Consider the following 25,094-nt stretch of genomic DNA (forward strand, 5'->3'; position numbering starts at 1 on the left):
CCCGTAGCTGAGAACTGAAGCAGGCCAGGTGACACCGCTCTGAGTGAGGAAGGAAGGTGGCCTGCGCACTTGCCCTGTGACGTTCAGCGTGCTGTGAGCCTCAGGCCTGCTGAATAGATACCGTCCTTGCAAGGGTTGGATCTTGGAGCGGGCATCTGGGATGGGTACATGGAGCTCGGGGCTCTGCAGACAGCTGTTCCGTGCCCAGGGCCTTCCCTCTTCCAGCCTCAGCAGCTCTGCCTCCATCTGTCGGATGAGACAGAACATACAGAAGGGATTCCATGGCTCTCCTTCCAGAGCAGGGGAGGAGATGATTCCAGACCACCATGGAAGGCTGGATTCAGAGGTGGACTCACAGTAAAGCAAGTGGAATGAAACATTAGTCGTAGAAGACAAGTGGTGGGGCACAGGAGCATTCACTGTGGAATTCTTTCACCTTTTCTGTCTCTGAAACTTTTAGATATGATGTTAGGAGTGAAAAAGACCTGATTAAATTTAAATGGGAAGAGGGTATTTTGAGAGAAGGAAGGAGGAAGGGGATAAGATTTTCCTTGGGAAGTTGGAAGGAACTGGACCCTTCCAGAAGCTCAGACCCCCAGTGTGCTTCTCTAGTTCTGGAGGCTCAGCCTCGGTCTCCTGCCTGGCTTTCCCATCACTGCTGCACGTACCTAGCTGGGGCTGGCCCTGTGCTCAGTCCTCGGGTGAGAGAAACGGTTAATTCCACTTGGTCGTTTTCTTCTCCATCAGATCAAGTCAGGTTGTACTGTGCACTTAGTCATCCTCTGGGTAAATTTCCACAAGTGATGATTAGAAACACACTTTGAGTTGGAATCATGAAAATGCATCATGTGAGCCAGCGAAGCCCTGGGATGGCTGCAGAAAGCAGTAGAGCCGATGGCGCTGTGCTCTCTGTGGGTGGAGGAAGGGCGGCAGGAGCCTGCAGAGCCTAGGGGTTGGAATCCTCACTACTGCCTGGCCCGAGGCCCTCCCCATGTGTCCTCTCGGTCGTAACTTGCTTTTTAGGAACATGCTGTCTCCACCCTGGGTACCCACTGTCTTCGTGGAGTCTGGCCTCCTGTCTGAGGTGGGTTTCATGGTGGAAGAAGTAGGAAATCCTCAAAGGCATTAGCCCCACACGTCCAGAGCGTGTGTAAGATGAGGCTTAGCCCTTTCCACATGTGTCTGATCAAAGATAAATGTCAAATTTGTCTTCCCCAGTTTGTTCCTGTGGTTCAAATGGAATATGCCCTTGTGTCCTGCACAAATGCCTAACGTCGTGCAGGGATGGCCCAGCCTCTCCTAGGCTTTCATGAATAGTGCCCAGGCTGCACTGCGTGGAAGTGCCCTCTTGCGAGGGAGCTGGAGGTGCTTCTGACAGCGGCGAGTTCTCCATCCAGGCTGAGTTCCCCCGTGCCTGGTGCAGCCAGCCCGACCCCCATGCAGGGCGCACTCCTGGGAGCTGCCTTCCCCAAACGCTGCATGGGAATTGGCCATTTCATCAGGGATGGCCGTGACAGCCCTTCCGCCACTTGCAGTGACTCCACAGTAGAACAGCCCTCCAGATAACTCTCAGCAGGATGCTACCTGCCTATGAAATAAAAATGCAAACTCTCATTCTGATTTTAAGATCTGATATGGGTCAGCATCCCAGTTATGATGGCCTTGAGATAAGTTATTTCCGTTTTTGGAAAAGCACTTTCCAAAATTATAATTATTTTAATAAGATGCCCAACTCATCTAGGGGTGATGGGGAACATGAGGAAGAGTGGATTTTACTTCATTTAGACTTGGGTCATCTGCTTACGTTTCATTCTTCCTTGCTGTGACAGTTTCTCCGCTCATTAGAAATCTGGAGGGAAATAGAAGAAAATGGAAGGCCAGTCCATTTGGTTGCTTTGCTGATGTCTGAGGACAGTGGTGGGTGGAGAAGGTGGCCAAGGCCATGCTCTTGGCCTGCATGATGTTTTTGGAATTCTGAGCATACCTGTGCCCCCTGTTTGTCACCAGGTACCAGAGACAGCGTATTGCAGGGAAGCCTGTGTGTTCTCTTTCCCAGTCTTCCCTTATTGTGGACCAGCCATCATTCTTTAGCTCACAGCTCTGAGGTCTTCCAGGAACAAGGCCGCTAGACTCTTGGTTGACTTATCTTCAAGTGACTCCTCAGGAAGGAATGTCCGCTGAGATGGCGATTCCGATTTCTGTTTAAAAAGCTTATCCTTAGTTGCTGAGAAATGAAAAAGAAAATATTCTCTGTTTTGGTTGGAGCCCCACAAAACTAAAGCTGTGCATTCTCATGCTCCCTGGGCAGTGGCAATTAACTAACAAGCACTATTTAGGGAGCATAGCTGAATTCTGCTGGCCCCCTGAAGAATACTGGTGCAAAGATCAAGGCACAAACAAGAGGGTGGCACAGGGACGGGGCTTATTACATTTGGAAGTAAGAAAACATGCAGCTTTGCCAATGAAAAGGGAACAGCCATGAGGCAAAAGAGCCCTCCTTGAAACTTGTTGCAGAATTTGGATCAGAGTCTTAGGTTGAGTTTGGAAGCTCCAAGTAGTGTATCAGGAAAGTGGGAAAAACCAGAGGGGGGATGGTGGCACTGTTGGATATATCAGAGGTTGGGAGTGATCAGAAGGCAGCCCAGGGTCACACAGAACAGTGTCTGTCCCAGAACATGGGTAAGCTCCACGCTGCTGCTACTCCAGTTGTGGTCCTTGGGTCAGCAGCCCCAGCCTCATGTGCGAGCTTGTTCGATGTGCAGTCATGGTTTCCATTCCTGACCGACACAGTCAGCAACTGCAGTTTTTCAAAATCTCCAGGTGGGTTATATGCACGGCCCTGGGAAATTGGAGAGGAACTGTGAGAAAAACCATTTCCCCTTCTAGCTTGCTGGTGTTCACTTGAGAAGCTGACTGGAGGCGACTGATCATTCTGTGTGCGAAGGGAGTATCCCTCCTCTGCGGCTGCACCTGAGGCATCCACTGTTGTGTTTCTTTCAGCCATATCAGCAGCGACAGCTTCCTGTGCGATTGCCAGCTGAAGTGGCTGCCCCCGTGGCTGATGGGCAGGATGCTGCAGGCCTTTGTGACAGCCACCTGTGCCCACCCAGAATCACTGAAGGGTCAGAGCATTTTCTCTGTGCCACCAGAGAGTTTCGTGTGTGGTAAGACTGTCTTTATAACTCTTTTTCTCCTTCATGAAGGGCAAGGAAGCCAGGAGGTACTCTTCAGTATGGGAGTCATTCCTGTGATCAGAGTAAACCCCAGCCCGTGGTTACAGATCAGCTGCTGGATGCAATTTATTTCTCGCTGAAACCACACACGGTATTTACCGTAGAGTTGCCTCATTATGTGGTTCTTGGAGGACATGCATTTAATCAGAAGGGAGTGTAAGTTGGTTCAGTTACAAATCAGAATAATCAGTTACAGGAAGGATAGTTCTGTTGTTTCAGAAGGGCTCTGGTGCCCGGGTTTAGCTGTGAATTTACTCAGTGTACGAGGCTGGGGTTTTAATGTGTGTTTCTTTCCAACCCCAAGAATGAAAGGTTAAATACAGGAAGAACAAGTCTCAGGAGAACAGTTGCTGTAGTAAAAATAATTCCTTGATGTTGACTTGTACTCTTGCTGTTTCTCCAAACCACTGAAATCTGCACTTGCAGCTTTACATTCTTTTTGCCTTCTGATTGCCGGAACATAGCTCTTGCCATCTTTTTGACTGGGAGTCGGGATCCAAGTCTGGTTGCAGAGAGCATGGAAAATGCTGAACAGCTGAAAACACACACGCAGGCTAGCTCAGACAGGAATGACACAGCCTCACGGTCAGGAAGACATGATCAAAGAATGAGATGAATTTTGAGTTTTTCCTTTTTTTTTTTTTTTTTTGCTCTAAGTGGGAGCAAGAGTGGGATTCCCAGGCCTGACTGGAACTGCTGGGCAGGTGAAAGTCCCTCCTGCCTTTTGTGCTCACCGGTCTCCCTTGAGCCTTGAGATCCCTGCTGTGAGGATCCTAACCAGGCACTCACCCATCCATATGGGAACCCTTGTGGGCCACTTCTCTCTCCTACTTTCTGGCCATAGCAATAGCCAGTGTGCCTGCTAGAGGCAAGATGCGTGCACCCTCCTTCCATGCATCCACCCCTGCCTTCACCATCACCACTTCTGAGAACAGGCCTGCTGAACTTCCTCTGGATCCAGACCAGGGACACGTCTTAAACACACTGTGAACATGGCAGCCCCTCTCCAAACTGAGCTTTTCATCTGTCTTACGGAGTCTTCTGTGTGGAATCGAATGCTCGCACAGCTCCATTCTCCAGGCACAAAATGGCTGTATAATCCATTGTTCATTGGCCCATTGTCATCAAGTCCTTGACCCTTAAATTGTTTATAGACCTCCCTCAAATGAGGCTTTCTGTCGCTCCCTCTGCTTTCCTGCTATAGGGCAGGCTTTCCCTCTGGGTGAGCCAGGTAGGACTTTGGTAAGCTCACCTAGCCCCCAGCCTGTGGCCCTCGCATATTCTGGATTGAAAGAGTTGTTTATTTCACATCTGTCATCCCCACCCCCACATTTTAGTTCAAGCTTCCCCGCTCTAAAAACATCAGGTGTTAATGGGAATCAATGAAAACACTTGGCAGAAGATCAAGGTTTCAGGCTCAATGGGAGTTTCCCACTCCTCTTTTAAAAACGGAAACATAACCCGTCCACATCCACCAGGACAGCTAGAATCCGAAACTGAGATAATAACAAGTGTCGCTGAGGAGAGGGCGAAATCTGAACCCTCCTACACTGCTGGTGGGAGTGTAAACTGGGCAGCCACCTTGGAAAACAGTCTTGGCAGTTCCTCCGTTCAACATACAGTTACGACATGACCTGGCAGTTCCACTCTTGGGTGTATACCTAAGAGAAATGAAAGTATATGTTCACACAGAAACTTCGACATGAATGTTCATAGCAGCATTATTCATAATAGCCAAAATGTGGGCACAACCCAGGTATCAGAGGATGACTAGATAAACAAAAGGTGGTGTAGCCATACAGTGGAATATTCATTAGGCGGTGAAAGGAATCAGTAGTCCTACGAAATGAATGAACTTTGACAATGTCATGCTGAGTGGAAGAAGTCAGCCACAAAAGACCAATAATCTAAATTACATGATAACATTCATAGAAATGTCCAGAATGGGGAAATCTCTGGAGGTAGAGATTAGGTTAGTAGTAGTTTAAGGATGGGGAGGGATGGAAAGAGAGGGTTAATAGCTAAAATGTACAACATTTCTTTTTGAGGTGATGAAAATGTTGTAAAATTGACTAGTGATGGTGCCCATATTGGTGAGTATACTAAAAACCATTAAATTGTATACTTTTAGATGAGTGAGTTGTAGTGTAGATGAACTATTCTCAATAAAGCTTTTAGAAAGAAATATAATGTATATATCATAAAAATTTACCCCTTTAAAATGTATATTTTGGTTTGTAAATGTATAAATGGTTTTTATAATAGTCACAACTGTGTAACCATCACTATTATCTAATTTTAGAACATTTTCGTCACCCCTAGAAGGATCCCCCATACCATTAGTAATCACTCCCTATTCTCTGCCCCCAGGCCCTTGATAGCACTAATCTCATTTTGTGTTCTGGGCATTTAATATAAATGGAACACCATACACTATATGGTCTCTTGTAACTGGCTTTTCTCACTTAGCATAATTTTTAAGCATGTATCAGTACTTCATTACTGTTTTTAACGTCTGAATAAATGGGTTTACATTTTATTTATCCATTTATCAGATGATGGACATTAGATTGTCCCCACTTTTTGGCTACTATGAATAATGCTGCTGTGAAAATTCATATACAAGGTTTTGTGTGATTCTTCTGGGTACAAACCTAGGAATGGAATTGCTGGGTCATATGCTAACTCTAGGCTCACCTTTTTTGAGGGACTGCCAAACTGTTTTCCAAAGTGGCTTCATGATTTTACATGCCCATCACCAATGCATGAGAATTCCAATTTCTCCTCATTTTTGCTCGCATGTGTTATTAGCTGTCTTTTTTATTTTGGATGTACTAGTGTGAAATAGAGTCTCATGGTGGTTTTGATTTGCATTTCCCTAATGATTAATGATGTTAGGCGTGTTTTCACATGCTTATTGGACATATATATATATATATCTTCTTTGGAAAAATAGCTATTTAAATCATTTGCCGGTATTCATTTGTCTTTTCATTGTTTAATTGTAAGAGTTCTTTATGTATTCTGGATACTAGACTTTCATAAGATACATGTTGTGCCAATATTTTCTCCCAGTTTGAGGGCTGTTTTTCATTTTCTTGATAGTTGAAGTGCAAAAGTTTTTAATTTTGATGAAGTTCAATATCTCTGTTTTTTCTTTTATTACGTATGCTTTTGATTTCATATCTAAGAAACTATTTGCCTGATAAGGTCACAAAGATTTCCTCCTTTATTTTCTTCTAAGAGTTTTATAACCTCTGTGTTACAAAGCCCTCTGATTTTGTTCTTTTTCAAAATTGTTTTGACTATTATGGATCCCTTGCCATTTGCCTATAATTTTTTTTTTTTTTTTTTGAGACAGAGGCTCGCTCTGTCACCCAGGCTGGAGTGCAGTGGCCGGATCTCAGCTCACTGCAAGCTCCGCCTCCCGGGTTTACGCCATTCTCCTGCCTCAGCCTCCCGAGTAGCTGGGACTATAGGCGCCCGCCACCTCGCCCGGCTAGTTTTTTGTATTTTTTAGTAGAGATGGGGTTTCACCGTGTTAGCCAGGATGGTCTCGATCTCCTGCCCTCGTGATCCGCCCGTCTCGGCCTCCCAAAGTGCTGGGATTACAGGCTTGAGCCACCGCGCCCGGCCTTGCCTATAATTTTTATGATCAGCTTGTCAATTTCTGCAGTAAAGGAAAGTGGGATATGGGTTGCATTGAATCTATAGACTAATTTGAGAACTATTGCCATCTTAACAGTATTAAGTCTTCCCAATCCGTGAAGATGGGCTGTCTGTTCACTCTTTCTTAGCTTCCTAAAAATTTGTTTCAATCATGTTTTGTCATTTTCAGTGTACACATCTTGAACTATTGCTAAATGTATTTCTGTTTTTATTTTTGCTATTATAAATGAAATTCGTAATTTCACTTTTGGAGTTTCAAAAATGAAATTTGCATTGCAAGTATACAGAAATGCAATTGAATTTTGTATCTTGCTCTTGTATCCTGCACCTATGTTGACGTCATTTATTCTAAGTTTTTCAGTAAATTTCTTAGGATTTTCTTTATATGTGATCATCATGTCATTTGCAAAAAGGTAGTTTCACTTCTTCCTTTCCAGTCTGTATGGTTTTCATTTCTTTCTCTCGCCTAATTGCCCTGGCTAAAAGCTCTAATACAATGTTGAATAAAAGTAGTAAGGGCAGACATCTTTGTCTTTTTTCCTAATCTTGGTGGGAAAGTATTTGACCATTTCTTTTGCCATTAAGTATGATGCTAGCTGTAGACTTTTCAGAGACAACCTTTACAAAATTGAAGCAAGTTCCTTTTTATCCCGAATCTGTTGAGGGCTTCTCTGTTTGTCATGAAAGGGTGTTGGATTCCGTCAGATTTTTTTTTTCTGCATCTGTTGAGGTGATACGAGTTTTTCCCTTTATTTTACTGATACGGTGTATTACATTAATTTTTGGATCTTAAGCTAACCCTGCCTTTCTGGGATCGATCCAACTTGGTTGTGATATATCATCTTTATATGTTGTAGGAATCAGTTTGCTAATATTTTTATTGAGGATTTTTATGTTTATACTCATAAAGGATGTTGTTTTATAGTTTTTCTGTGGTGATGGTTTTGTCTTATTGGGAAATACTCCCTCAAATGATTTTCTTAGAAGAGTTTGTGAATGACTGGTAATAATTCCTTAAATGTTTGGTAGAACTCACTAATGTAGCCATTTGGGTCTGGGCTTTTATTTTTGAGACTGAGTCTTGTTCTGTCACCCAGGCTGGAGTGCAGTGGCACGATCTTGGCTCACTGCAACCTCTGCCTCAAGGGTCCAAGCGATTCTCCTGCCTCGGCCTCCCGAGTAGCTGGGATTACAGGTGTGCACCACCACATCCAGCTAATTTTTATATCTTTGTGTGTCCGGAATTGGTGGGTTCTTGGTCTCACTGACTTCAAGAATGAAGCCGTGGACCCTTGTGGTGAGTGTTACAGTTCTTAAAGATGGTGTGTCCAGAGTTTGTTCCTTCAGAAGTTCAGATGTGTCTTGGAGCTTCTTCCTTCTGGTGGGTTCGTGGTCTCGCTGTCAAGAGTGAAGCTGCAGACCTTCGCGGTGTTACAGCTCTTAAAGGCAGCGCGTCTGGAGTTGTTCGTTCTTCCTGGTGGGTTCGTGGTCTCGCTGGCTTCAGGAGTGAAGCTGCAGGCCTTTGTGGTGAGTGTTATAGCGCATAAATGCAGCGTGGACCCAAAGAGTGAGCAGCAGCAAGATTTATTGCAAAGAGCGAAAGAACAAATCTTCCACAGGGTGGAAGGGGACCCCAGCGGGTTGCCACTGGCTGGCTCAGGCAACCTGCTTTTATTCCCTTATCTGGCCCCACCCACATCCTGCTGATTGGTCCATTTTACAGATAGCTGATTGGTCTATTTTACAAAGAGCTGATTGGTCCATTTTGACAGAGTGCTGATTGGTGTATTTACAGTCCTTGAGCTAGACACAAAGTCACAGAGTGCTAGTTAGCTAGATACAGAGTACCAATTGGTGTATTCACAAACCTTGAGCTAGACACAGAGTACTGATTGGTGTATTTACAAACCCTGAGCTAGGTACAGAGTGCTGATTGGTGCACATACAATCTTCTGGCTAGATATAAAAGTTCTCCAAGTCCCCATCCAGTTCAGGAGCCCAGCTGGCTTCACCCAGTGGATCCTGTGCTAGGGCTGCAGGCAGAGCTGCCCACCAGTCCCGCGCTGTGCCTGTACTCCTCAGCTCTTGGGCTGTAGACGGGACTGGGCGCCAGGGAGCAGGGGCCGGCGCCGGTTGGGGAGGCTCAGGCTGTGTGGGAGTACACCCCAGGGAGAGAGCTCAGACATGGTGGGGCTGCAGGTCCTGAGCCCTGCCTCCCGGGGAAGCAGCTAAGGCCTGGCGAGAATTTGAGTGCAGCCCCGGCGGGCTGGCACTGCTGGGGGACCCGGTGCAACCTCTGTAGCTGCTGGCCCGGGTGCTAAGCCCCTCACTGCTCTGGGCCGGCCAGCCGCTGTGTGTGCGGGGCCCCCCCCAAGCCCGTGCCAGGGCCCACCGGAACTCCCATAGGCCTGCCAGTGCAGCCCTGGTTCCTGCACGCGCCTCTCCCTCCACACCTCCCCACAAGCAGAGGAAGGAGGCTCTGGCCTCAGCCAGCCCAGAGAGGGGCTCCCACGGTGCTGTGACGGGCTGAAGGGCTCCTCAAGCGCCACCATAGTGGATGCCGAGGCCGAGGAGGTGCTGAGAGTGAGGGCTGCTAGCACATTGTCACCTCTCATTTGGTATAGATGGGGGTTTCACCATGTCAGCCAGGCTGGTCTTGAACTCCTGACCTCAAGTGATCTGCCCACCTCAGCCTCCCAAACTGCTGGGATTACAGGCATGAGCCACTGTGCCTGGCATGGGCTTTTCTTTATGGGAAGTTGTAAAATTATTAATTGAGTCTTGTTACTTATTAATGTCTCTTCAGAATGTCTGTTTCTTCTTGAGCCAGTTTTGGTAGTTTGTGTCTGTCTAGGAATTTTTACCAGATTATCTTATTGGTATACAGTTGTTTATGGTATTCCCTGTTTCATTGCTGTAAGGTTGGTAGTAGTGTGCCCTCTTTCATTCCTGAGTTTAGTAATTTGAGCCTTTTCCCCCCTACTACAAGTCTTTCTGAAGGTTTTTCAGTTTTGTTGATATTTTCAAAGAACCAACTTTTGTTTTCAGTGATCATCTCTATTTTTCTATTTATTTTCACTTATTTCTGTTCTGATCTTTATTTTTCCTTCTTTCTGCTTGCTTTGGGTACAGCTTGCTCTTCCTCTTTAAAATTTCTTAAAAGGTTAGATTTTTAATTTGAGATCTTCTTTAATATAGGCATCTACAGCCGTAAATGTATAAACATTGTTTCAGCTGCAGCTTCCAAGTTTTGGTATGTTATGTTTTTGTTTTCATTCATCTCAAAGTGTTTTCTGATTTCTCCTGTGATTTCTTGTTTGCCTTTTAGGAGTGTACTGTTTAACTTCCACAAATTAGTTTCCCAGTATTCTTTCTACTGTTAAATTTTGAGTTTCATTCCATTGCCATCAGAGAAGATACTTTGTATGATTTCCATCTTTTTTAAATTGATTGAGACTTGGTTTGTGACCTAAAAAATTGTGATCTATCCTGGATAATGTTCCATGTGTATTTCAAAAGAATATTCATGCTGGTGGTGCTAAGTGGAGTATCCCATTGATAGCTATTAGGTCTATTTGTGCTTTTTTTTTTTTTTTTTTCTTTTTGAGACAGAGTCTCACTCTGTCACTCAGGCTGGAGTGTAGTGGTGCGATCTCAGCTCACTGCAACCTCCACCTCCCGGGTTCAAAAGACTCTCGTGCCTCAGCCTCCCAAGTAGCTGGGATTACAGACGCCTGCCCACCACAGTCAGCTAATTTTTGTATTTTTAGTAGAGACAGGGTTTTGCCATGTTGGCCAGGCTGGTCTTGAACTCCAGACCTCATGTGATCTGCCCACTCAGCCTCCCAAAGTTTTGGGATTACAAGCATGAGCCACCGCACCCAGCCTCTATTTGGTTTTTATGAGGGGCCTTCAGAAAATTAATGGAAAATGCGTATAATGAAAACACTGTGCATAGGTTTCCAGGTTTTTTTGCACCAAAATAAACGTTTATTAACTTGTTATAGCATGTTTGAATAGCATCTAGTTTGAAGCACTAGGACATCAATTTGAAATGAGCCCCTATTAGAGCAACATGAATTCTGCTAACATTGAAGCAAGAACAAACATCAAATTTATGGTGAAGCTTGGGTGGAAGAATGGTGAAATCATTGACTCTTTACAAAAAGTTTATGGAGACAGTGCCCCAAAGAAATCAGCAGTTTACACATTGATAACTCATATTAAGAAGGATGAAGATGAAGCCCCCAGTGGCAGACCACCCACATCAATTTGCAAGGAAAAGACTATCTTGTTTGTGCCTAAGGGGACTGATGATTAACAGCAGAAACAATAGTCAACACCGTAGACATCTCAATGGGTTTGGCTTACACAATTCTGACTGAAAAATTAAAGTTCAGCAAATTTTTCACTCAGTAGGTGCCAAAACCATTATTACTTGGATCAGCTGCAGAGTCTTGAATGGACATTTTAAAGAAGTGAGAGCAAGACCTAAAGCATTTTTTCTAAGAATTGAAACAGGAGATGAAACATGCCTTTACGAGTACAATCCTGAAGACAAAACACAATCAAAGCAATGGCTACCAAGAAGCAGATGTGGTCCAGTCAGAGCAAAAGCAGACCAGTCAGGAGCAATGGTCATGGCAGGTTTTTTGGGATGCTCAAGGCATTTTGCTTGTTGACTTTATGGAGGATCAAAAAATGATCACATCTGTTTATTATGAGAGTGTTTTGAAAAAGCCAGAGCTTTAGCAGATAAATGCCTGAGAAAGCTTCACCAGAGTTCTCCACCATGACAGTGCTTCTGCTCATTCCTCTCATCAAAGAAGAGTGAATTTGTGAGAGTTTTGGTGGGAAATCATGAGACATCCACCTAAAAGTCCTGATTTGGCTCCATCTAACTTTTTAGTTATTATCTTTAAAAATCTTTAAAGGGCACCCAATTTTCTTCAGTTAATAATGTAAAAAAGACTGCATTGATATGTTTAAATTTCCAGGACCCTCAGTTTTTTAGGGATGGACTAAATGGCTGGTATCATCACTCCAGAGAGTTTCAAACTTGATGGAGGTTGAGAAATAAAGTTTATAATTCCATTTTCCATGAACTTTTTCAAGTCCCCTCATAGTGTTGTTGAAGTCTTCTGTTTCCTTGATCTTCTGACTAGTTCTATCCATTGTTGAAAGTGGGGTATTGAAGTGTACAGACTATGATTGTTGCACTATTTCTTTAATCCTGTCAGATTTTGTTCTGTGGCGTTCCATTAGGTATATATGTATTTATCATTTTTATGTGTTTCTGATGCATTGACCCTTTTACATTATAAATTATTATTCTGTCTCTGTAGTAAAAAGTCCTGTCTTAAAGCCTGTTTTATCTGTTAGTAGTATGGACACTTTAGTTCTCTTTTGGTGACTGCGTGTTTGTATCTTTGAATCCAAACTGTGTCTCTTACAGGCTGTGGCTGGATCATGGTTTTTTATCCATTAATCTTTGCCTTTTGATTGGAGTGTTTAATTCATTTTCTTTTAATGCAATTACTGATAAGGTAGAGTTTGCCCCTTATTTGTTCTATGTGTCCTATCTTTTTGTTTCATTATTTTTCCATTACTGACTTGTTTTTTATTGAATAGATATTTTCTGGTGTACTGTTTTAATTCCCTGTTTTTTAAATATACACACAGGTATTTTTAAAATTATTTTCTTAGTTTTGCCCATAGGAATTAAAATTAACATCTTACAACAATCTAGTTCAAAGAAATAATGAAATTAACTTCAATAGTATGCAAAAATTATGTTCCTATTAAGATCCAGTTTTCTTTATGTTACTATTGTCGTACACATTACATTTTCATTAAGCCCATCAACACAGCTTTACAATTACTGCTTTATGTAGCTGTCTTTTAAATCAGGAGAAGAGAGTTACAAAAATACATGTATCCTGTGTGTTGCATTTACCTGTGTAGTTACCTTTAATGGGATTTTTTATTTCTTGGTGTGGATTGGAGTTGCTCTCTGATATCCTTTCATTTCAGCCATACTAAATACTCTCCTGGATTTCTTGTGGGGCAGGTCTGGTAACAGTCAACTTGCTTTGTATGTGTTTAAAATAAAAACTTGGGAATGTTTTAACTTCTCCTTCATTTTTGAAGGATGGGTTTTTTAATACATAGAATTCGTAGTTGAACATCTTTCTTTCAGTAATTTGAATGTCTTCCTACTGCCTTCTGTTCTCTGTGGTTTCTGGTGAGAAATCAGCCGTTAATAATACTGAAGATCCCTTGAATGTGATGAGTTGCTCCTCTTTTGTGTCTTCAGGATTGTTTTTGGCACCTGACAGCTTGACTATGATGCATCTGGGTTTGGATCTTTGAATTTATTCTACTTGGAGTTCATTAATATTCTTGGATGTGTGGCTGCACATTTTTTCATCAAATTTGGGGCCTTTGTTTTGCAAATACTTTTTCTGTTCCTTTTTCTTCTCCTTCTTGGACTCCCATGATTTGTATGTTGTTGTGCTTGATGTTGTCCCACAAGTCTCTGTGGTTCTGTTCATTTTACTTCATTCTTTTTTCTTTGTTTCTCAGACTGGATAATCTCAGTTGACTGTCTGAAGTTCCCTGCCCCTTCTTTCTGCCAGCTCAGTTCTGCTGTCCAGCCCCTCTAGTGAATTTTTCTTATCAGTTATTGTACTTCTAAGTTTCAAAATTTCTACTTGGTTCATATCTGTAATTTATCTCTTTATTGCTATAAAATTTTCTCATACTTTATCCTTCAATTTTTTATTTTTTAATTTATTTTTTAATTTTTATTTTTTTTTGAGACAGAGTCTTGCTCTGTTGCCCGGGCTGGAGTGCAGTAGCACGATCTCGGCTCACTGCAAGCTCCACCTCACAGGTTCACGCCATTCTCCTGCTTTGGCCTCCCAAGTAGCTGGGATTACAGGCACCCGCCACCACACCTATTTTTTTGTTGTTTTTCTTTTTTGTATTTTTAGTAGAGATGGGGTTTCACCATGTTAGCCAGGATGGTCTTGATCTCCTGACCTCATGATCTGCCTGCCTCAACCTCCCAAAGTACTGGGATTACAGGTGTGAGTCACCACACCTGGCCACTATCCTTCAATTTTTTTCAGACATGGTTTCGTTGAGGTGTTTGAACATGCCTGTAATTGCAGATTTAAAAAGTTTATTTAGTGAGTCTAAGTCTGGGCTCCCTCAGAGAGTTTCTGTTGACTGCTTTTTTCCTGTTTGAGTGTTTCATAATATTTTGTTGAAAATTGGGCATTTAAAATAAAATAATGTGGCAACTCTGGAAACTGGATATTCCCCTTCTTCTCCCCCAGGATTTGCTGCTGTTGCTATTTATTGTTACAGCTTGCCTAGTGACTTTTCCTGGACAAAAGCTGTAAAGTCTGTCCCCCTAAGTCCCTGCTTGTTTAGTTTAGTGGTTAGCTAATGGTTGGACAGAAAAGTCCTTGTCACCACAACCACTGTCTCCTATCCTTTACTGACGGCTGTGTGTTTGTGTTGGGGTGTGCCATCCACTTTGTATTTGTGTAGACAGTCATGTTCAGCCACAGGTGAGAAATGAGGACCCCCTCAGGTCTTTCCTGGGCATGCACAAGGCCTTGCACCTGCATGTGGCTGTCTAGATCCCCAGGAACGTATTGGACCTTTTCAAAGCCCACCGTCAACATTGTATTCCCCACATTTTCCTTTATAGTTGTGTTGTCCCCTCAGTCAGCTGCACTGTTAAACAGTGGCTACTGATTGTTGTGGTCATGTGCCCTGGGGCTAGGGCTTCTCCTGCTGGGCAAACTAGACAGGGCAAATAAATGCAAATCCTGTGAATGGGGCTTGCCAGGTTGCTGCCAGGTAGGTCACATAGTGTCAGTTCTGGGGATGCGGCTTTTGGGGAACCCATTCTGACCCTTCAGTGGTTGCTAGGCTGCTGGGTTTCAAGGCTACCATGGAGCTGGGCAGATAAGATAATGGGGCTTAGGATAAGTTAAAACACCAAAAAGCTCACATTTCTTACTGAGATGTTGCTGTTTTCTTGAATCAACACTCCATGGATTGTTGTAGGCCTTTGGTTTTCCAGAATTCTGAAAAAGTTGCTTTTGACCATTTTTCCAGGTGTTTTCATTGTTTTAATGGAGGTGCAGATTTTTGGAGGTCCTTATTCTGGCATTTTGGAAGTGTTTCACACCACCTCCTTTTGGAGTAAGGTTTGTGGATAACATCTCTGCAGCCATGACCAGTGATGCCTGACTCTGTTTTGTGTGAAAGTCAGCAGGCAGAGCCAGTTGTCTTAAGGGACCTGCCAGCTGGCTGGTTTGAGAACTGAGAAGTGGTGGGTTAATTTCTAATCAAGGAGTTTGATCATAAAGGTGATCAGTACTCACAGACTTATAATTAGATGAGGTCAGATATCCATGGTGCAACTCTCATGGCCTCTGGTGGGGCTGAGGATGCACAGGGACCTCGAGCTCTGGTTCCGGCTTGGTATCTGAGTCAGTTTCTTGTTAGCATGAACAGCAGCTGGCTCCTGTGTGTACTAAGAACTCAGTGCCTTACAGTTGACCCTTCTCTCCCCAGATGACTTCCTGAAGCCACAGATCATCACCCAGCCAGAAACCACCATGGCTATGGTGGGCAAGGACATCCGGTTCACGTGCTCAGCAGCCAGCAGCAGCAGCTCCCCCATGACCTTTGCCTGGAAGAAGGACAATGAAGTCCTGACCAACGCAGACATGGAGAACTTTGTTCACGTCCACGCACAGGACGGGGAAGTGATGGAGTACACCACCATCCTGCACCTCCGCCAGGTCACTTTTGGGCACGAGGGCCGCTACCAATGTGTCATCACCAACCACTTTGGCTCCACTTATTCACATAAGGCCAGGCTCACCGTGAATGGTATGGGAACACCATCTTTCTTTGTTATAGTGCCAGAATCCTACATACCACACTCCTGATTGCCCTTTCAGCTTTCCATGTAGGATGACTGAGACAGGACACAGACATGCTTCTCTGGGGCGCTATTAAATCATACTGTTGCCTGGGTTTGCCCTAGAGCAAGTTTTGCAGATTTCAAGGGTTATTCTCAATGAGTTACTTGTTTTTGTTGACTTTTAAAAATCTAGTTATTGGCCGGGCACGGTGGCTCACGCCTGTAATCCCAGCACTTTGGGAGGCTGAGGTGGGCGGATCACGACGTCAGGAGATCGAGACCATCCTGGCTAAGACGGTGAAACCCTGTCTCTACTAAAAATACAAAAAATTAGCCAGGCGAAGTGTCGGGCACCTGTAGTCCCAGCTACTCAGGAGGCTGAGGCAGGAGAATGGCGTGAACCTGGGGGGCGGAGCTTGCAGTGAGCTGAGATCTCACCACTGCACTCCAGCCTGGGTGACAGAGCAAGACTCTGTCTCAAAAATAAATAAATAAAAATAAAAATCTCGTTATTGGCCGGGTACTGTGGCTCACACCTGTAATCCCAGCACTTTGGGAGGCTGAGGTGGGCAGATCACTTGAAGCCAGGAGTTTGAGAGTAGCCTGGCCAACATAGCAAAACCCCATCTCTACTGAAAATACAAAAATTAGCCAGATGTGGTGGCACATGCCTGTAATCCCAGCTACTCAGGAGGCTGAGGCACGAGAATTGCTTAAACCCAGGAGGTGGAGGTTGCAGTGAGCCAAGATCACTCCACTGCATTCCAGCTTGGGTGTCAGAGCCAGACTCTGTCTCCAAAAAAAAAAAAAAAAACTAGTTATTATATTAGGTCAAATTGTGGAGAGCTTAGCCTTGTGTTTTTGTCCATTTCTTATCCTCTGTAAGCCAAGATAATGTGGTTTCCAAATTCCAAACATCCCCTTATCCTGGGGAAGCTGCTGTTTGAGTAGACAGTACAGCATTGGAGTCAGAGGCTGGCTACTGCTCCAGAGGCTGTGGAGTGCAAGGCTGGTGTGAACCCTGGCCTGAAAGAGACAGTGTCCTGGCAGTTGACAGGTTTTTACTCATTAACCAGCCTTAGAGCTTGTCAAGGGGACCATGTGTTATTTTGTGTTTGGAGCAAAGGGTGGGGAGTAGATAGCTTGAATAGTTTACTATCCCACCCCAGTAACCTAATGGAGTTATCCTGATTACTAACCCTCTAGTTAAAAAGAATTGGCTTGAGAATCATCAGAATGCTGGATCTGCTGTGCTCTTTAAGCCCCCACAGATCATGGGGAGACACCTGCTTTACCACAGTGTGGTCGGGTTGTCTTGGCTTATTCCAAGTCCTCACAGTTTCTGGAAGACTCAGGGAACTGTTAGACTCTCCCCCAAATTAACGTTGACAGGAACTACGGTGGTGCCTGACGTGTGGCTGGATGCATCCCACTCTGTCGGGACATCGATCTTTAGGCTGAGCAAGCTAGCAAGCTGAATGCTTCCTGCCTGGGTATACAGCGGTGGGCAGGAACACCCTTGGTAAACACCCGTCCAAATGGATGAGCCATCCCATTCATCCCATGAACACCCGTCCAAACGGATGAGCCATCCCATTGCTCTCCCAGGATGGAGGCATGCCCGCCTTCCCTCTGTAATTCCATCTCCACAGCGTCTTTCCTGGTGGGTAATTAAGGCAGGCAAGCATCAGGCCCTACCCCGTATAGACACTGCTATGTAGAGCAAAAGCCTTTGCTTTGAAGGGACTATAGCCAGCCTAGGCTGTACAAGGCAAGGCTGATGGAAGTGTTCCAGCTGTGGTGGGAGAAGCTGGGGGTTCCTGATTCACAGGTGGCAGGAGTGGTCCTGGGCAGACATTGGGAGAAAGGAAGTGAACTGGCACTGGGCACAGTGACAGGTAGGTGTTTGCCAGAAGACTTCCTGGCTTTGCATCTAGCCGACCCATAACCCGACTCTGTATACATATGTTTTCCAGTGTTGCCATCATTCACCAAAACGCCCCACGACATAACCATCCGGACCACCACCATGGCCCGCCTCGAATGTGCTGCCACAGGTCACCCAAACCCTCAGATTGCCTGGCAGAAGGATGGAGGCACGGATTTCCCTGCCGCCCGTGAGCGACGCATGCATGTCATGCCAGATGACGACGTGTTTTTCATCACTGATGTGAAAATAGACGACGCAGGGGTTTACAGCTGTACTGCCCAGAACTCGGCCGGCTCCATTTCAGCTAATGCCACCCTGACTGTCTTAGGTTTGGCTATTGCTCCATGGGGGTGTGTGTGTGTGTGTGAGAGAGAGAGAGAGAGACTCTCAAATGCTCTGTGTGGCCAGGGGTGGTCACATGTGTGGTAGGCCTTTCAACCCTGTTTGAAATTTGGGGCTGCTTTTTGAATTAATTTTTCTTAAGTGGTTCTCTCTCTTTAAAAGAAATGATAGCTGGTGAATTCAGAGTCTTCATAGGGTTTAGATATAGAACATTCTAAGAATTGGACAGGATGGATGTGGGCTTGGTCAAGAATAGGGACACAGGCCTGACACAGGACAGTTAGGGAATAGCGGGGGCTTTTGTCAGCAGAGGTTCACTGTCCCTGTGGAAGCACCCCCCCAGAACGGAGATGACTTAGTGGGTCGAAGGGTCTTCTCCAAAACTTGCCACTCTGATACAAAATGTCAGATGCATCTCATTGATATGTTTTGGATTGTCCGTTGTCCAGAAGACAGGGCAGCGCCAGAGCAACTGCGGCTCTGAGAATGACTGAGATCTCTGCTGCCCTCTTGTAGAGACGCCATCCTTGGCGGTGCCCTTGGAAGACCGTGTGGTATCTGCGGGAGAAACAGTGGCCCTCCAATGTAAAGCGACGGGGAACCCTCCGCCCCGCATCACCTGGTTCAAGGGGGACCGCCCACTGAGCCTCACTGAGCGGCACCACTTGACCCCTGACAACCAGCTTCTTGTGGTTCAGAACGTGGTGGCAGAGGACGCGGGCCGATACACCTGTGAGATGTCCAACACCCTGGGCACGGAGCGAGCTCACAGCCAGCTGAGTGTCCTGCCCGCAGCAGGCTGCAGGAAGGACGGGACCACGGTAGGCATTTTCACCATTGCCGTCGTGAGCAGCATCGTCCTGACGTCACTGGTCTGGGTGTGCATCATCTACCAGACCAGGAAGAAGAGTGAAGAGTACAGTGTCACCAACACAGGTCAGGCGCTGCCAGCGGAGCTGACTTTCAAGGAGGGAGGAATGGCAGTGATGCTGGGGAACTGGGCTGGGTTCCAGTGTCTTCAGAACTCCTGAGGCTTTAGTCCCACTAATTCCATTTTAACTTTGAGTAACTTAACCTTAAACAGGAATACTCTCATATATAAGTAACTGACGCACCCTGCAGTTTTCCCTCTCCTTGGTAACTCAGAGGCCATCTATGCACAGGCCCTGCTGCCATGTAGTAGGTTGTTCCTGAAACAATCTCCCAGTGCGGTGCTTCTGTGAATCCTGGCTCCCTTCCCGTCACTGGTCTCCACCTCTTGTGGCATCTGGCATCTGCCAGCTGCGCTCTTCACACTGGGTGTAGAGTAAGGCTGAGCAGGTTCTGGGAGGGCCTATTGCATACATAGACTCCATGCCATCTCTGTGCACAGCCCTGATGGTCGTCACTGGGAGGATCTCCTTTCTGAGCCTGACAATGAACGTGTGTCTGCATTTCTTGTGACTGAGACCCTGGTGTTTTATTTGTCCTGTCTTCTTGCAGATGAAACCATCGTGCCACCAGATGTTCCAAGCTACCTCTCTTCTCAGGGGACCCTTTCTGACCGACAAGAAACCGTGGTCAGGACCGAGGGTGGCCCTCAGGCCAATGGACACATTGAGAGCAACGGTGAGGCCTCAGTAACCGTGAAGCAGAGCTCTGCTGTGACTATGTTTCCAGGTGCTGGAGGTGGCCTCCAGCTCTTTGCAGGGCAGGTACCTGGCATCAGACGGGGCACACTTGGTGAACTAGAAGGCTGTGACTTCTAGTTTGTGACTAAGGGCTGCTATTTTGGACCAGTCTTTATGAGTTCTGCAGGGTTTTAAAGTCCTGTCCCCCCGCCCAAGGAAGCCACTGGATTGGGCTTAGTACCTCCCTGGCAGGATAAAGTAGGCTTGCCTGGAGTAGCAGCTGGAAAGGGCATTACGGGGCATGAACCCAACCAGCCCATTCCTTACATGGGGAATGTGCCCAGGTCTGCTCTGTGAGCCAGTCTTACACTGGAAAGCTGTCACCAGGATAAAGTACTTCCAATGGTGGGGGCCTCTGAGCTCTTGCCTGAGACCGTAGAGGCTCACCTTATAGAGAAATGAGCTGCTCATTTCACAAGGCCGGCGTACCTGCCTGGAAGCAGTGATAGAAAACACGCTGCTTGCCAGACCAACAGCCCCACCGCTCTGAAGAACTTTTTAGAAAATGACTATTCTAGTGGCCTTGCTCATTCCTTTCATAAGGCTTACTGTGAAATACCAAGCCCAGAGTTTCTAATCGTGTTGGAATTCACTGCAGGTGTCTGTCCAAGAGATGCAAGCCACTTTCCAGAGGCCGACGCTCACAGCGTTGCCTGCAGGCAGCCAAAGCTCTGTACTGGGTATCACAAAGAGCCGTGGAAAGCGACGGAGAAAGCGGAAGGGACACCTGGGCCGCAGAAGATGGGTATGAGATGCTTCCCGTCGGAAGCAGTTTCTTTCTGAAGTGGAAATTGGGGCTGACCTAGTCAGTACATCAAAGGGGGAGACACATTCTTAGTCCACAGCTGTCTCCAAATTTGGTATTCAGTATAGAAATGGGAAGCTTGGGCCTGGCTCTCTTAATTCCAGAATAGTTCTCCTAAATAAATCTATGGCATGGTAAGCCTACGCGTGAATTTTCTAGATTTATAAGCAACTTCAATAAGGGGCAAGGCACAAATAAAATGTAGTTTCAGTCAGCACCTTTTCACCAGGGCTATTTTGAGGCTTAATTTCTAACTGTTGAAAAGACCCAACACTGCATAGTACCTAACGCTAATGGCCCTTTCCCCCCTGAAGTAGTAAGACTGTATTCTCTGAGTATGAAATTCACTGTAAACATGAAAGACCCCACAGTTCATGAGTGGCTTGGTGTTTGCCCAGTCCTTTTTCTGGGGACATAGTTGGGGGAAAGAGGAAGCATGCATACAGTGTTTGCAGTCAGGGTTCTCACCTTGCACAGTGGAGCTGAGCAGCCTGTTCTCTGTGTGGGCATGAAGACTCCCACAGCAGTGGCTCTAACCCATCTTTGGCACTGTCCTTCAGAACATGGTGGCCGGGTTGTATGCAGTGACTGCAACACTGAAGTGGACTGTTACTCCAGGGAACAAGACTTCCACCCCCAGCCTGTGTCCAGAGACAGCGTGCAGCCAAATGGCCCGGAGCCGGGTGGGAGTGACCAAGAGCATTTTCCACATCACCAGTGCAGCGGGACTGCTGCTGGGTCCTGCCCCGAGTGCCAGGGGTCGCTCTACCCCAGTAACCATGATAGAATGCTGACAGCTGTGAAGAAAAAGCCAGTGGCATCTCTAGATGGGAAAGGTAACTTTTTACCATCTTCTGAGGAGTTACTACCAGGTGGGTTGGGAGCTGCTTAAATGGTCAAATGGGGGTCTGACAGGTCCTTTCTTTCCTTGTAGGGGATTCTTCCTGGACTTTAGCAAGGTTGTACGACCCGGACTATGCAGAGCTACAGCCTGCATCTTCGTTAACTTCAGGCAGTCCAGAGCGCACAGCAGCCCAGCACTTGCTTGTTTCCAATGGCCATCTCCCCAAAGCGTGCGACTCCAGTCCCGAGTCCACGCCACTGACAGGACAGCTCCCCGGGAAACAGAGGGTGCCACTGCTGTTGGCACCAAAAAGCTAGGTTTTGTCTACCTCAGCTCTTGTCATGCCAGTCTCTACGGGAAAGAGAGGTAGGAGAGGCTGTGAGGAAGCTTGGGTTCAAGCGTCACTCATCTGTACATAGTTGTAACTTCCATGTGGAGTATCAGTCACTCACAGGACTTGCATCTGAAGCACAGAAACGCAAGAGGGGATTTGTGTACAAAAGGCAGAAAAAGTATTTGATACCATTGTACATAAGAGTTTTCAGAGATTTCATATATATCTTTTACAGAGGCTATTTTAATCTTTAGTGCATGGTTAACAGAAAAAAATTATACAGAAAAAATTATACAATTTTGACGATATTATTTTTCATATCAGGTTGCTGTTTAATTTTGGAGGGGGGTGGGGAAATAGTTCTGGTGCCTTAACGCATGGCTGGAATTTATAGAGGCTACAACCACATTTGTTAGCAGGAGTTTTTGGTGGGGATGGGAAGGAGGGAAGGCCTTGGATTTGTATTGCACTTCGTAGACAGACCCCTAGACTGCTGCCCGGTCAGACTCCACGTGCGCTGGAAGGAGCTTCAGGAGAGCACTGGTCATGTGTGGATGCCCCTGCAACAGGCCTCCCTGTAGAGCCAGGGGTGCAGGGTGCCATCCACGCTTGCAGTGAATGGCTTTTCCTTTTAGGTTTAAGTCCTGTCTTTAAAGGCATAGAATGAGGGTTGTTAATCCATCACAAGCAAATGGTCAGAACCGTTAATTAAGCACTGCCTTTCCTCCTCCTCAGATTTTATGATAAAAGCAAATGTGGCCTTCTCAGTATCATTCGATCGCTAGTTGAGACTTTTAATTAAGGTAAAGGCTGCTGGTGTTGGTACCTGTGGATTTTTCTATAGTGCTGTTTTCGTTCTGCCAATATAATGAGTGAGTATTACATTGGCCTTGGGGGATAGAAAGGAGGAAGTTCTTTCTTTTCAGGGCTACCTTATTTCTACTGAGGATCCAGAGCAGGCCTGTCCATGCCATTCCCACGCACAGATGAAACTGAGCTGGGACTGGAAAAGACTTAGACCTTGACCTGGGTTCTGGGTATATTTGCACTTTTGAGACTGGTAGCTAACCATCTTGTGAGTGCCAATGTGTAATTTAGTAAAACTTAACTTACATAGAAACAAGGTCCTTAAAATGTTCCTTTGGCCAAAAGCTGAAGGGAGTTACGGAGAAAATAGTTAACAATTACTGTCAGGTGTCATCACTGTTCAAAAGGTAAGCACATTTAGAATTTTGTTGACAGTTAACTGACTAATCTTACTTCCACAAAATATGTGAATTTGCTGCTTCTGAGAGGCAATGTGAAAGAGGAAGTATTACTTTTATGTACAAAGTTATTTATTTATAGAAATTTTGGTACAGTGTACATTGAAAACCATGTAAAATATTGAAGTGTCTAACAGATGGCATTGAAGTGTCTTTAATAAAGGTTCATTTATAAATGTCAGTACAGTTGGTGGTCCTTCTTTTACAAACGCAGTCATTCTGCCTTTAATTATCTTTCCCCAAAAAAAGGAAAAAAAAAAATAGGCAAAGCAAAATCATATACTGTTTGCTCTGGGGCAGACAACACAGCTAGATTCCTGAGATTTCGTTCTGAATTCTTCTATGCCTGGAGCTTGTTAGTCAAGCTCTAAAATCCCAAAGTGTGGTGACCTTTCCATTTCATCCTGCCTACTTCTAGCAATGTTGTTTTCAAAGCTGGCCCAGGCCCTCCTTTCAGCCTGACACGGAGAATGGCAAGAATGGCTCACCCACCGTGTCCTCCTGCACGAAGCCAGCTGGGCCCACCTAGTCACTTGAGCTGCAGCTGCTCTCTCTCACACACCACAGGGGGCGCTGGACACATCTCTGTAAAATAATACATCGTGTGTTTTTATGGGTGAAATCTGAGGGTAATTAAAACCAGCAGCCTAGTTACCCAGAAAGAATGCTTGCTATGCACCTGTGTAGTTCATTCTTTTTTCAACAAAGCCTAACCTTACACAACAGGAATTAACTAGGGGGAGAAACACCCACATATACAACTTCTTCCCCAAGTCTCCTTTTCCCAAACAAGCTATTCTTTTAAAATTCTAACCATCTTGCCTTCTGCTGAATCCACCATCAGGTGGCAGGAAATGAAAGATCAGATACAGATCAAATGAAAGCTCTGAAAGGCCTGGCCTCAGCAATACCAAACTTATTTATTAAGAGGTTCTGAGGAAATTGCTCAGAGTACCGCCACACACCCCGTTTTCATCTCTTAGCTCTCTGGCATACAGGCCAATGACTTCATACCAGCCAGCCTACACCACGGATGGCACAATCTCGATGCTGGCATCTTGGCAGAACTGGTCTTCAGCACTGGGGCCTATAGTTCAGACAGCTGCTCAGCGGAAGAGGGTTTACACTGCAGGCCCCTCTCTTGACAGAAGTGGAGGTGAGGCTGTCTCTGCTTCAAGGACTCTTTCTGCCAACTTCCAACAGCAAGCGGTGCGTGTGGTCATAAGCCCCCAGAAAGATGAAACCTCCCAGACTGATGGCTGCCATTCGAGGGAAGACACCTGCAAATAATCTAGGGGAAAAAACAGGATTTTTAATGTTGTGTGTATTTAAAAGAAAGGTTAAATTCCAATACCCACAGCTTGCTCGGCTCAGTACACCATGCTCATTAGTGGCTAACTACCACTCACTTGTGAACACTCACTTGTAAACAGCTCACTTGTGAACCCTGCCAAATAAGGCAAGTAATGGCGCTGTCCCAATAATAGTTCTAAAACTTTCATGCCATTTTTCCCTTTGAGAGATGAAATTGACTTTTTTAAAAAGGCGTTAAAGAGCTGAATCCTAGGTAAGGTTGGAAGGCACTTCCCAGCCCAGACCTCTAAAGTGGTCTCCAGGGGTTCGCTCGGTGCAGAGGTTTTTGGGCAATGCTGCTGCTCTGCCCACTGACTCCGTTGCATTTTGTCCTTCGAGACCCCAAAACCTGACATCACAACAATGAGTTGAACCTCCATGGATTCCCTGTGTTCCTTTTCTGTCTAAAGGCATGAAAGGCAAATGGGCTGTGGCTGTGAAGGGGGCAGCACGCTTTCACCTGCACAGTCCCTTGGTACCACAGAAGGCTGCTCACCAGCCAAGGTGCAATGTAGAATGATCAGAGAAATGCAAGGTGAAACTACAATGCCACGAGGATATAAATTGAGGATTCATTCTTTAAAACTGCCCCCCCACCCAGTGCCTACTCAGATGTTTGTGCAAACATCTTCACTGTGGCATTGCTGCTGGTGATACCAGTTACGGCACACTACAAACATACAGTGGATGATTATG

The 25,094-nt window shown here is 45.5% G+C and overlaps 2 protein-coding genes across 13 annotated transcripts in view; one reads left to right on the forward strand and one right to left on the reverse strand.

Moving 5' to 3' along the window:
* The window catches only part of LRIG1 (leucine rich repeats and immunoglobulin like domains 1), a 127,484-nt gene extending 104,258 nt beyond the window's left edge, over positions 1-23,226 (forward strand). For 3 of the 5 annotated variants that reach the window (XM_021934252.2, XM_031663210.1, XM_021934250.2), the window contains 8 exons: positions 3,001-3,164; positions 15,501-15,821; positions 17,832-18,113; positions 18,644-19,063; positions 19,610-19,735; positions 20,396-20,542; positions 21,163-21,438; positions 21,537-21,801. In XM_021934252.2, coding sequence (XP_021789944.1) covers positions 3,001-3,164; positions 15,501-15,821; positions 17,832-18,113; positions 18,644-19,063; positions 19,610-19,735; positions 20,396-20,542; positions 21,163-21,438; positions 21,537-21,763 — 1,963 coding nt within the window. In that variant the 3' untranslated portion in view covers positions 21,764-21,801. Of the gene's footprint in view, positions 1-3,000; positions 3,165-15,500; positions 15,822-17,831; positions 18,114-18,643; positions 19,064-19,609; positions 19,822-20,395; positions 20,543-21,162; positions 21,439-21,536 lie in introns of all 5 variants that reach the window. The other 2 variants (XM_021934248.2, XM_021934247.2) reach the window with 2 other exon arrangements.
* Positions 23,096-25,094, reverse strand: part of SLC25A26 (solute carrier family 25 member 26) — a 163,787-nt gene continuing 161,788 nt past the window's right edge. For 2 of the 8 annotated variants that reach the window (XR_002520351.2, XR_002520353.2), the window contains 2 exons: positions 24,060-24,336; positions 23,100-23,630 (listed from right to left, as the gene is read on the reverse strand). Coding sequence is in view for 4 of the 8 variants with exons in the window: in XM_021934257.2 (XP_021789949.1) it covers positions 24,219-24,336 (118 nt within the window). In the remaining 4 variants the exon portion in view is untranslated. Of the gene's footprint in view, positions 24,337-25,094 lie in introns of all 8 variants that reach the window. The other 6 variants (XM_021934253.2, XM_021934254.2, XR_002520352.2 and 3 more) reach the window with 4 other exon arrangements.

The sequence above is a fragment of the Papio anubis genome, chromosome 2, assembly GCF_008728515.1.
Source record: "Papio anubis isolate 15944 chromosome 2, Panubis1.0, whole genome shotgun sequence".
NCBI classification, from domain to species: domain Eukaryota; kingdom Metazoa; phylum Chordata; class Mammalia; order Primates; family Cercopithecidae; genus Papio; species Papio anubis.